Source organism: Triplophysa rosa, linkage group LG14 (assembly GCF_024868665.1).
Source record: "Triplophysa rosa linkage group LG14, Trosa_1v2, whole genome shotgun sequence".
In the NCBI taxonomy this organism is placed as follows: Eukaryota; Metazoa; Chordata; class Actinopteri; order Cypriniformes; family Nemacheilidae; genus Triplophysa; species Triplophysa rosa.
In genome coordinates this window covers 8,854,196-8,866,917 of record NC_079903.1, presented here as the reverse complement: position 1 = coordinate 8,866,917, position 12,722 = coordinate 8,854,196, and the positions used below count along the sequence as shown (strand labels likewise).

The 12,722-nt window shown below is 39.3% G+C and overlaps 1 protein-coding gene across 4 annotated transcripts in view; it reads left to right on the top strand.

Moving 5' to 3' along the window:
- Positions 1–12,722, top strand: part of LOC130565118 (cell adhesion molecule DSCAML1) — a 130,513-nt gene that overhangs the window by 19,773 nt on the left and 98,018 nt on the right. For all 4 annotated transcript variants that reach the window (XM_057351682.1, XM_057351684.1, XM_057351683.1 and 1 more), the window contains exon 3: positions 4,626–4,772. In XM_057351682.1, coding sequence (XP_057207665.1) covers positions 4,626–4,772 — 147 coding nt within the window. The remainder of the gene's footprint in view (positions 1–4,625; positions 4,773–12,722) is intronic.

Sequence of the window (12,722 nt, the reverse complement as noted above, 5' to 3'; positions counted from 1 at the left end):
TAAATACTGTCGGATTCCACGCAACCGGGCGAGTTCAGTCTGCTACTTTTTTCCACCTTAGCCGCATTAACTTTAAAATCTCAGAGGATGGAATGAATTACCAACCAACCGGTGACAAAGACGGGGGTGACTTTAGCCTCAAATAATTACACTAATTAATCAATTAAGTGCTGAAATGCAGCAAAACTGCTGGTGGACCCAGCAACCCACACACAGCCCTGAACAACCCAGCGCCGGGGCTGCATTGCCAGCCAATCTGCTCCCGGCGCTGGGGGGTTAGCATGGTTACGGGGTGGGGAGGGGTAGGGTGTGGCGTTGAGCGTCTCAGGTGGCGCTGGAGAATGATGACAGCTGACAGCTCACTGTATGACACCCCCCATTCATCTCTCTCTCCCCCCTCCTCATCTTTTCTCACCCACTCTCCTGCATGCTGATCTGGTGCCAATAATAGCACGGCACCTGTGCGGATAGCTCTACATTTATGAAAATCTCATTCACATGAGTGTGTGTGTTCTTTACACTCACTGTTCATTTTTCATTTACAATGTTGCAGTGTGTCAACTATATGCATGGCAATTGTTTGTATCCCTATAGTGCTGTGGCCTAACAAACAAGCATGTACAGTAGATTAGATGGTGACATTTTTACAGAGGTTACGTGGAGGCTCTTAGTATTCTACTGTATTCTATTAGTACTCTACACTGTGACTCTTTTAATACTTTTGTATGCATTTTATATTCTTTTCTGTTCTATCCTATTTCTCATGATATTCTTAGTGGGTTAAAATAAAATACACTGAGCTTTTCATCTTATTACTAAACGAAAATTTAGTCAAAATGATCCTCAAACTGGGGGCCCTGAGATGGGTCCAGGGGGACCACAGATTTTGTTATCCCATCACAACATCAGAAAAATAAGACCATGCACCCAAAGTATTGATGTTCCAGGATTGTATAACATGTTTTTGGTTTAATTAAATTTTTAAGTTTGAGACTATATGTTTTTATTTGGGGGGCCGCGAAGCGATGCACTCTACACAAAGGGGTCCTTACTACGAAAACGTTTGAGGACCACTGCTCTAAACCACCCACAAAACTTTCAGTGACATCATCAATGACTGTCTGGTCATAAGCTTTGTCAAAATCTGCAAGAGCTACAGTCTGATTGGGTGGCTTAATAAAATTTTCAGGGTACACAAGATTTTTTTGTAGCCTGTCAGCTAGAAAATAAAGTCCTGTTTACAACTTTCGACTGCAATGTGCATCTATAGACTTAAAGGGACAGCTCACCCAAAAATGAAAATTCTGTTGTCATTTACTCAGCCTCAAGTTGTTTCAAATCTGTATAAAATGTTGTTCCACTGAACACAAAATAAAGATATTTGGTTTGCAAACAAACAGTTCTGGGGCACCATTGACTACTTTAGAAAACTAAAGTACTATGGTAGTCAATGGTGCCCCAGAACTGTTTGGTGTCCCACGTTCTTACAAATATCTTCTTTTTGTGTTCAACATAACAAAGAAATTCATACAGATTGTAACAACTAAATGTGGACAGAATCTATAGAAAGCAACATTTAAATAATGGAACCATGGTAACTATGGTTTATTTTACAAAACGTCGCAGAGCAAAAGTTTAGAGCAAAATGAGCACGATGGTGACAGAATTTTTTGTTAAAAAAGGTGTAACATGATTAGACTGAAGAAAAGTGAATATGCGATTTTTTACAACATTATTATTATTTTTTGTTTTATTTAGCAATTTAATTGTCAATTGTCAGATACATTTTTATATACAAATTTAAGAGCCAGGCCATAGGCAGCAGTACAATATCTTAAAAAATATACTCTTTTCTTAAAATTAAATCTTTCTCAAATAAGTCTTAACTTTCATGACTTTCACAGCATTTTCAAAAAGAAAAAATGTAATGCCATAATATGATCTGTGTCAGCTACATCACCTGCACAATGCAAAATAAGCAGTGACATGCCTACTGACAGTGAAGACTGTCCCACAGCGTGGATTGAGTGTGTGTGAGGTCAGTCTGAGGGTTAAACACAGCCCTCGTGCGTCGAGCGTGACAGGTGTGTCGCGACACGCACTCGCACCTTCTTTCTCAGTCCTTTGTTTCCCCGTCTTCGCGCGTCCCGACGGGTCACGTCCATTTCTCCACCATTCCAATAATGAGCGCGGCTCACCAATCCTTCATATTCACTCCGCTTCTTTTTCTCCTTTTTTCTACATCTTGCGTCATGAATAAGTAAATGCGGTATTTGGTTTCTCTCAAGTTAATTATTTAAACAATAGTGATACGGGACTCACTTCTCCCCGTGCGGAATGGCAGAAAGAGCGGCGCGTTTCAGTCGGTTCCTAAGCAACGGATGAGTATAGTCAGGCATCAGTAACATTCTAATGATGCCGCACATGAAGACAGAGAGTCGTTTGCTCGTAAAAAATGCTATCTGCTATTGTTGTCTGCAGATTCGTTTGTGAATTTTATGCATGCATTATTGAAGCCACGGAGGCGTTTTGGCTTGTTTACGCCTTTTGGACCGCTGTAAAACAACGTTCCTCTACCAAGTGTAGCGCGGCGCCTTTCCAGTTGTGTTTGAGCTGAAAATGAAACTAGCTTACCTAATAGGGGCCCATTCGAGTTAGTTTATCTTTAGAAATTCAATAAGGCCCGGGACTCGCAGTCAATCAATGACTGAATAAATGATTATTTGTAGACTATGGAGCCCTGTGTATAATAGGGAGTTGTATTGATTCGTTTTATCGATTCAAACCTCATCTGCATCAATAAGAAGGCGGTTAGTTAACGCAGGCCGAATATAAACAGCCAATTTGAACTCGGTTAAACTCACTTATGCATTTATATTTTTACAAAGCGATGAATTAGTTATGAAGAAAGAATAAAAGCGAATGAAACGCAGACAATCTCAGGAGTCAGCGGCTTAAATATCAGACTGATTCTCCTCTCGGTGGGTGACACTGGCACCTGGCAGAAACCATTATTAATGACCGAGGAAATTCGCCCGCAAGGCAGGCGTTAATTATATGTAGAAATAGAGGTAGCTAGTGAAAGAAAGCCGGTGGAGGGGGGGTACCCTCAGAGCGCGGCACGTCGGGCAAATTCTTATGATTGGTCTCTTTTCTGATGGGATGAAAAAGCTGCGTAGTCGAATTGGCCTCGAATCCAATTGCAACACCCGCGGAGTTCTCTCGAAACATTCCCCAACTGCGTGATCAAATTTGCACCATCATGTTCGTGAATGAAATGGCCTCGCTCTGCGTCTCGCGTTACTTCCCCAAAGAAACCATGCAGAAATTAAAATCCGTAAGTAAATAGATGTTGATGAAAGACACTGAACAAATTGATTCGCTGAAATTAAAATGAAATTCGGCGCCTCCTTTAATCTGCTCGCGCTCCCCGTCGGCCCATACCGTAGGAGGATCTCCTCACCCGTAAATAACATTTTCGAAGACCGTTCCCTTTGTGCTCTCCTCGATTGATTTTGCTTAAGGTTCCGGTTGTCAGGTGCAGAGAGGTTCCCTTTAGCGGGGACAAATGTTTTTGACAGCTCCAGGGGCTGTACGGGGCCGTTCGCTCAACGCCGTCTGTAAGCATCGTCGGGTTGATTTATTAAAAGGCCACTTTCTGAACTCTCATAGCCCGACCCTCTCTAAACCCCAACAGCCTTTTACAAAATTATTGGTTTTATTTTTTATTATTTTATGAATTCATTTATCCTTGCTGAGTAAATATGTGTTAACCAGCTTGGATTTCCAAAAAGGTTTATACAAGTTTTAATTAGTGGAGAAGCATAGGCTAGATTTAAGGGTGTGCAATTTTGATCTTGTTTATTTGATTAATAAATCTTAAAGAAGCCTTTCATAAATAGGCAATAGGTAAGATGTGTGACAGAATGCTGTGGACTCTTGACATGTGTTAAATCTAGGGCTGTCAAAAGATTAATCGCGATTAATGCATCCAGAATAAAAGTTTGTTTACATAATATATGTCTGTGTACTGTGCATATTCATTTTGTGTTTCTAAACGCACACATACATGTAGGCTATACATATTTAGGAAATATTTACTTATATTTACCAATAATTTAAATTATATATAAATGTGTATTCATTTTGATACTTATTTTTTTCTTAAATAAATGCATGTGTATGTGTTTACGAATACAAAATTAATATGCCCAGTACATAGACATATCTTATGTAAACACAAACTTTTATTCTGGATGCGATTAATCACGGTTAATTGTTTGACAGAACCCTTTGAAACACAACACGACTTATCTACAAATTATTACGCTGTTACCGTACGCTTGAAAACCAGTTTAAAATATAAATATTGTCTAAAAAGCAGAAAGTGAACTTGTTGACCAGCTCGGACTTAAAGGAGTCCTTCAATTTTTTTTTTGTTCTTCTGCAGAAGAAAGAAAGTCACAGAGGAGGATGTGTAAATGATGACAGAATGTTCATTTTGAACTACTCCTTTAAGAAGCTTGATGGAGACACCGGCCCACCATAATGTGCATGAAAACACAAAATATATCGTGAGCTGAACTCTCCTAATATCTGTTTCTCTGCTGCTTCATCATTAACAGTGTTCAGGGAACCCTACACCGTTCGCGTGGCGGACCAGAGGTCAATGCGGGGCAACGTGGCCGTCTTCAAGTGCCTCATCCCCTCTGCTGTGCAGGAGTACGTCAGTGTGGTGTCCTGGGAGAAGGACACTGTCTCCATCGTCCCAGGTAAGACACTTGGTTTATTTGCTCTGTCATGCAAAGGATTGAAAGGTATGTCTGGTTTCAAAGTTTGGTGAAGTGGATATTATACATATTATAATTCAAGGGCTTGGCAACCTTTGGCACGTGTAATATATATATACGGTTCTCAGGTGTCTCATATGTTCTTCCTAAAATTGCTTAGGAGAAATAGAAATGGATACAATTATATTAAGATATATAATAATAAAGCTGAGATAATCTAGTTTTGGATACATTTGATTTGAGATGTGTAACTTTATAGGATTTTTTCAGTAATATTGGCTTATTTTTGCAAATCTGTGCTTAGTTGGTGATGTTGTTGAAATTATATTTCAATTTCATGCATTTGGGAGATCCTTTGACTTACATTGCATTCATTTTCTACATTTTAAATCTAGTGGAAACATATATACAGTATGTGACATTTCTGTTTTTCTTCTCACTATAAATATCTAGGAGAAACAGTTGAGATATGACAGGAATCTCACATGTGTTTTTATTTCCTGTGTGTTGGAATTTTTAATGTCATTTACATTGTCTTGAGGTAAGCCTTCTTTAAACTTATTTGGTTCAAACCGTACGGGAAACCAAACCATTCAAAATGTGACAAAACTCAACAAAAATGCACAGTAAAGATGATCCATTTTATTTGTACCCACTATCAGAAAGTTTCAGATAATTGTGTAACAAAAAAATAGCGTCTCAATTTTTCTCAGCATTGTTCAGTAGATTGCATAGAATGTGCACTTGCAACACCAAGGTTGTGGGTTAAATTCCAGGAAACACACATACTGATAAAATAACATTTATGATACTGTATAACTTGAATGTATTGTACTGTTAGTCACTATGACAAAAGCTTCTGCCAAGTGCATAAATATAAATTCAACAGATATGCTCTGTTTTATTTATTGGATGCAGGGTCGAATAATGCAGTTATATAAATAGTTTTTTGCTTTCAGAACAATGATTTTGTTACTTTAGCACACTGATATAAATATCCTATGATATTATTAATAAAATGTAATGCTTATAAATGGTGTTTTGTCAAAAAAAAGGTTGCTGACCCCTGAAACAGGACTCTTTTGGGCTGCATTAAGAAGTGTATGTGTAAAAAATAGATTTTAGACTGCACGACTAGGATTTGCATTTGAGAGTGTGCTTTTGTATTTTCCCTTATTCCATTGAATCTGAGGGGTCTTATTTCAAGGTATAATTAAAATAAAGATGAAAATCCTCTCCTGGATTTCAGTCTGGCTCAAGTTTCTCTCACGGTCTTACATGGGGAGTTTGCTTAATCAGTCTTAATTTATTTTATCCTCTCTCAATGTCTTCCATTTTGTCTGGATTGAATAGACACAGTGAAAAAAGGGACAATTCAACAAAATGGAGTTGGATAAAGACATATAATAAACTGGACTGTTAACATGAACACAAGAACACAAATTTAATTTAAGATGTTTCTCTTAATACAATTTCTGTTACCTAACAAAATGTTGTTTCTCAGATACCTTTATATTGTGTATGGGCATAACTTACCCATAAATAAATATCTTTTTATCATTTATTTACTCTGACATCATTCCAAACCAGCATGACTTTCTTTCTTCTGCAGAACACAAAAGAAGATATTTGGAAGAATGTTGGTAACCAAACAACATTGACCCCCCCATTGACTTCCATTGTATGAACACAAAACCACTTTTGAGGCATTTCTCAAAATATCTTCTTTTTGTGTTCCACATGTCATATACAGGTTTGAAATGACATGTAAATGAATGTCGATTTTTATTTTAGATAAATCCCGACCTGTAAAACACAGACTTAGAAAATGACTTTGCAATGTCTGATGAGTGTAATAAATCCAGTCTAATGTGGACAAGTGATTTCCCACTTTATCAAATTGACTCTATAGACAGCAAAGTGATTCTGCCAAGAGTCCGTTGTGTGTGAGCGTTCAAACAAGGTAGCGCTTTCCCCGTGCAACGGACTTCCTACCCCAAGTAGCGCTGTGTGTGCGTCCGCACCGTCTGTGTGAACCCTGGCCCTTCAGTTGATTGGAAAATCAATAGGTGCTGCTTACAGTGGCCAAGTCAGATGGAATCAGTGAGTTGATTCTCTCTCCGCTCGCTAAGTTCATCTTTCTCAATGGAGGTGCGCGTCTCCCTGCCCTTCACGCAGGACCGCGCATTGATCTGCTTTGGCCTCCGTGTCAATGTTTATCAGTATAAGGGGGCCGGAGGTTTCCAGCACGTATTGATCTATTATGTGCACGGCCGGGCTCCCCTTTCTCTTGGCACTGATGCCGATGTGTAAGTGGTCATCCGAGGGGATTGTGGGAAAATATCCACAGGGATAATCTTGCGTGTTTGTGTGTTTGCCAGTGGCGTCGTCCGTTGTGTGGCATTGTCGCTTCTTGCTTAATTGATTAACCGGTCGCTTTAATGGATTAACAGAAGGTCACACTTCCATCTCTCGTAAACCGACTCTGACACTCTTTGCTTAAAGATTAGCCAGCGCATCAATCGAGTTTCAAAGACACACAACAAATTCTAATTATCCACTTCCTCATGACTAAAACTAACGTTTTGGCCTGCTGGCTTTATCTTGACTCTCAACTTGTATAGCAAGACGCAAACAACGCTACGGTAATGGGTTTGATCCACGTAGGGGGATATCATGGTACAGTGATGACATCATATGGTAATACCATAGTATTTGTATTTGTGATGTTGGCTGTGTATGTGGGAGGGCCTGACCGTGTGTGTGTAATCTGATTTCTGCTGTGTGACTCATGTTTAAGATGGAGAGATGTGTAAGAGGATCAGGAAGAGCGGTGAGGAGTTAGAGCAGGATTTACTGGTTAAATTACACCGCCTATCATTAGTCCATCATTGTTTTAGTCAATAACCCCTTATGCTGGGTTCACACCAAATGCGAACAATCGCGTTCCACGCTCTTTATTACTCGCGGTAAAAGTTCGTTATTTTCGCGTGAGTGATGCTATCTGACAAATATTTTCAATCTTAGCGGAAGACGAAATTGACGCGCGTTCGCGGCAATCGCGCCACCCGATTCACGTCATGGGCCATTCACACGGTGAGCGGTGGAATTGCCGCGCCGCAGCCGCCTTTAAGCCGATGTGGCTGCCGCTGCTGTTCACAAATAGATCAAATATTTTCATCTTCAGCTGCGCCTGCCACAAAGAGCCGTGCCCGTGGAAGTTGCAGGATTTTGGATGCACGAGGACCGCTTGCGCAACACCCCACTCCGCCCACTAAGCGGCCCGTGTTTTGCCGCTTACCGCATGTTTTCTTTTGAAAATGAAATGGACAAACGCGACTGCTGCGTACCGTGTGAATCCACCTTCATTCACATTCCCTGCCACGAGTTCGCGTCTATACGCGTCTTTGCATTGACTTTGTATGTAATTTACTCGCACAAATCGCTCAATTCGCGTTTGGTGTGAACCCAGCATTAGACTCACTTTTACCTCACTATTCAAATGTTGGCTTCCCATTGACCTCTGCTTTTTCTACATGAAGCTACTTAATGAGTAAAGGCTGACCCTTTACCCAAATGTGCATTTTTTCATAAGATATTTTCTCCTTTATGCAGTTTAATATGCATAAGATTTACAAGTGTCTGTTGGTTTACAGAGAAGGGTAAACACTTAACATCTATGGCACAAAACAATCAGCATTGGAAAAGTTCAGTAATAGTTTGAGTGGCATAATGTGTAAATTTTGCTGAAAAAATTGTTTTTTCAAGTTGTCTTTTACAGTTTCACACACAAAAAAAAGAACAGCTAGGCTACACCGCAGGTCTTGATGCCTAGTTCCAGTTTGTTGACATTTTCTGTTTTTTGATGACCAGCTTTCATCATCTTTTAAAATTGACCCGTATCCGGGAGTCTGTTTTTACTCTATACACTTTCAGGGTTGGTCCAGATTTTTTCTTGGGCCCCTACAAAAACATCCAGCTGACAATTAAAATAATTAAAAATTAAATACTTATTATTAAATACTTACAACTTATTTGTATGCTCTATTAAATAATGATCTTTCAGTTTAATCACAGAAAAATGTAAAAATTATGCAATAAACTATGATTATAATCTGCCCAACCAGAATATGTAATTGCCCCCTCCAGTCGAGCCAGCCTAGTACCAGACCTGCACCATTTGTGAAACAATCCAATGTAGGCATACGGACCTGAAGACCTTAAGACGCAAAGTAAAAATGGTGCATAATGCAGTGGACGCAGACAAAATGATTATACAAGGTTTTGTTTTTATTGCGCAGCTAAACTTTGCACCATTGAAAAAAATACTATTGGGAAAAAAACACAGTTATGCAAATAGTCATGTGATCTCGGTTTGTGTCTACTGTAATGTCATTGATACACTAACGAAATTGACATCATTGACCACCAATGCTTTTGAATGACATACGATTTCACAGAAATATTTGTCGGCGTACATGGAAGATGCAAATGTACGTATCCGATGTATATCTGATTTATTTCCGCATACAGTATGTGAAATAAGAGATGAGACCTAAAACAGATCTGAGAAGATTAAAATCCACATGCTTTTTTCCTCTTTACACGTTCCACATGGGATGAAAAATTGGCGTTTGGTCACTTGGACCATGTAGTGTAAAAAGTGCAGAAGTGTTATTCTCTAGTTTATACACGCACATGTGTGTCTGAACTTAAGGTCTGCATCCACATCAATGCTTTTCCAGTTTGATGTACACTTATTTTCCTCCAAATCCATTTTTTATTCCCCCTCCCCCATTGATGATACCAGGATGGGGCTTATAACTGCCAGGCTATTCCCCGCGTGACTTTAATGAAATGCAAAAAAGATGGAGGGATTCTAAATTATTGATCTAAAATGGAGAAGAAATAAAGAAATAAGCACGTCAGCATGTGCGATGAGGAATCATTATGCTGATAGGACTATTTATATGAAGGGCGAGGAAAAACTGCATCCTGTTTGCAGTGTGTGTGTGTGGTTCTACTTCATCTTTGACACTTCAAGGTAAACCATACAAGGAAAAAACACATTTTCACAGTTTGCTGAAGTTATAAAATAATAAAACGCTTTTATTTATAAAATAGAGTCAATTTTTTGTCAGCAATTTTTAGTCTCTCATCTTTCCTCGTATTAAGCAGTCAGACTCAACCTTCATTTGTCCTCTTAATTCCTTTTTGCTTCGTCCTCCTGTCCTCGACCTCACTATTTCGTACATGTATGCTACGTTGCCATGCATACACTATTAAACAATATACAGATGACAGTAACTGAGTTTGAGCTGGGCAAGGCAGGAATGTGGCCACGCCGAAGTGCTCTTGTGTGTTTAACATGTCAATGTTTGACTACCTGATAAATCCAGGAGTGTTGCGCATGGATACATTCACAAACTGTGAGATAATTGACCCTTCGCAGGCAGTTTGATTGACAGGCGATCTGACCAATCATAACGACGATATTATGTGCCCCGTGACTGACCGCCATTTTGTCTGACAAATTAACCAGTGCGACAACCTGCCGTAGTACAGCTTTGGTGATTAATGTGAAAAAAAACTTTTTAATTATTGTTATTGTAATAGCTTTAATGGACGTTCACACTATAATGATAAACGACAACTAAGTCATAACTTTTAAAAATCATTCTAAATGAAGCAGTGTAGCGGAGTTCACATCACAACTATACCAATACAGGTACGGGACACGATATTGTTTGAATCACTAGACGAATTGCAGACGGAAGCGTCCGGGAAGTGGTGTTTTAAGGCGGAATATAATACTCATTGATATATTAATATTACTTATTACATGTATGAGCAAACTGGCAAGACATGCTTTGCGTCCCTGTGATGTGATGAGCGCACCTTCAGAGAGCAGCATTTGCAGTGACATTTTAAAGGAAAGACGTTTTCAGCAATGAAGTCGTAAAGCAACAGCTGTACTGTGTTTGTTTTATTTAACACAATAAAGATTAAGACACTGATGGACTGTTATTCTTTTCTGTACTGAACTAATATTTAAACGTTTACTTTCGTTTTCGCAATGGAGGATCACGGCCAATCAAAACTCTACCCGAAGTTCTAAAATAGTCATTACTACAATATAAATACTTAATACACCACATTTAGGTTAGCTATATACATCCATTTGTGTGACAGTATAGTAGCCTACTGCATCGTGCGAGTTTAGAATTAACGTAACTCGTCTGCTGGTGTGGACGCAAATATAGGTATAATTATTGTTACAGTTATCTCAAATCCTGAATGTTCCCTTGAATGCATATTGCAGACCTTTCTGTCTGAAGTCAGTGTCATTTTTCCAGACATTCTTCACTATTGCCCCAGGGAGTACACAAATTTACACTGGGAGTGCATGGCTGATACCGAAATCTTGTCGGACATAGCAACAGGAACGAAGGGGGGCGGGGTTTTGCGAAGGGTCAATTGGGCAGGAAAAAAACGTTCTTTTAAACCCTCTTGGTGGTCTTAGAGAGATTGTGTTTTGGAAATGTATGCGCCAGTGTGTGTGTGTATTCATGAGTTTCCATCAGGCAGTTTGCTCAGATTATTCTCCTCCTCGTCTATAAGCCCAAAACAGTGTGAGTTTTATCTTATCTCCATGGCAACAAGTATGAAACGACGGTCGGAATGAGGAAGGTGTGAGGATGCATCGCAGTGTGAATATTTTTTTATTAGCGTACCACCATGGCGCCACACACACACACAGACATACAGTCCAGTGCTTTCACAGTTATGCGCATGCCACAAACACATTCAGAGCGGCTGACAGATTTCCTGCTGCGAGGGGCATAAACTCCAACCTGGACAGACTTCCCTGAACCAAACACTTCTACAGAGAAAGCTCAGAGAAAGGAAACTGAATATGACAGTGGAATTTTGAACAGAAAGTTAGTAGATCTGTTTTAGGTTAGCAACAGAGAGTAAGAGTGGACTGTCTGGTAGAGAAGTTAAACACTAACAGAAGTTAAGGTTTAAATAAGTGCATGCATTGATTTGTGTTGGCATACACAACATGTCTTAAAGGGATAGTTGGCTTGAAAATAAAAATTCATATATTTACCCCCAATGTTGTTCAAAACTCTGTTTTTTTTGTGCTGTGGAGCACAAAAGAAGATATTTTGGAAAATGTCTCTGTGGTTTTGTCTATACAATGAAAGTTAATGGGGGCCAATGTTGTTTGGTTACCAACAAAATATTCTCTTTTGTGTTCTGCAGAGGGAAGAAAGTCGTACAGGTTTAAAATAACATGAGGATGTGTAAATGATGAAAGAATTTTTGGGTGAACTACCCTTTTAACACTTAGGCCCGATTCACATTTTGCGTCTTTTCCTCGTGCATATTTGTTATTTTAAATGTACACGCGCGGCAGACGCGCGCAAATAAGGCTCTCTTATTAGGCTCTCGTTTGTACGGTGTCTCTGAACTGTTAAAAAAGGCCACTCAAAATGATTGACTATATTATCGAACCCGGTCCGAAATTTTTTATGACGGACGAAAATATCGGAGGCAGTGTGTAAATGTGATTGACACAACGTGAGGTCATATTTATTTTTTAACGTGCGGAAATTTCGGACGCAAATTTCGGACTCAATGTGCAATGGGCTTTACTGTATACTGTTAAAGTGAAAGGAGACTGGAGTTGTCAAACTCTGCAAATGACATAAAAACAATTAAAATGGCCCATATGACTCGTGCACTTTAAATAAAGTCTTCTGTAGCCAAATCATTTCTCTGCAAGGAAAATAAACTTAGTTATTGTCCTTTTGGAGCTTGACATCCCCAGTCCCCATTCACTTTCATTGTATGCAGAAATTTAAAACCGAAGTTTAACCTTTACTGCAGATCAACTTAAAATAAAAAAGCACAGTATTGAGCAGA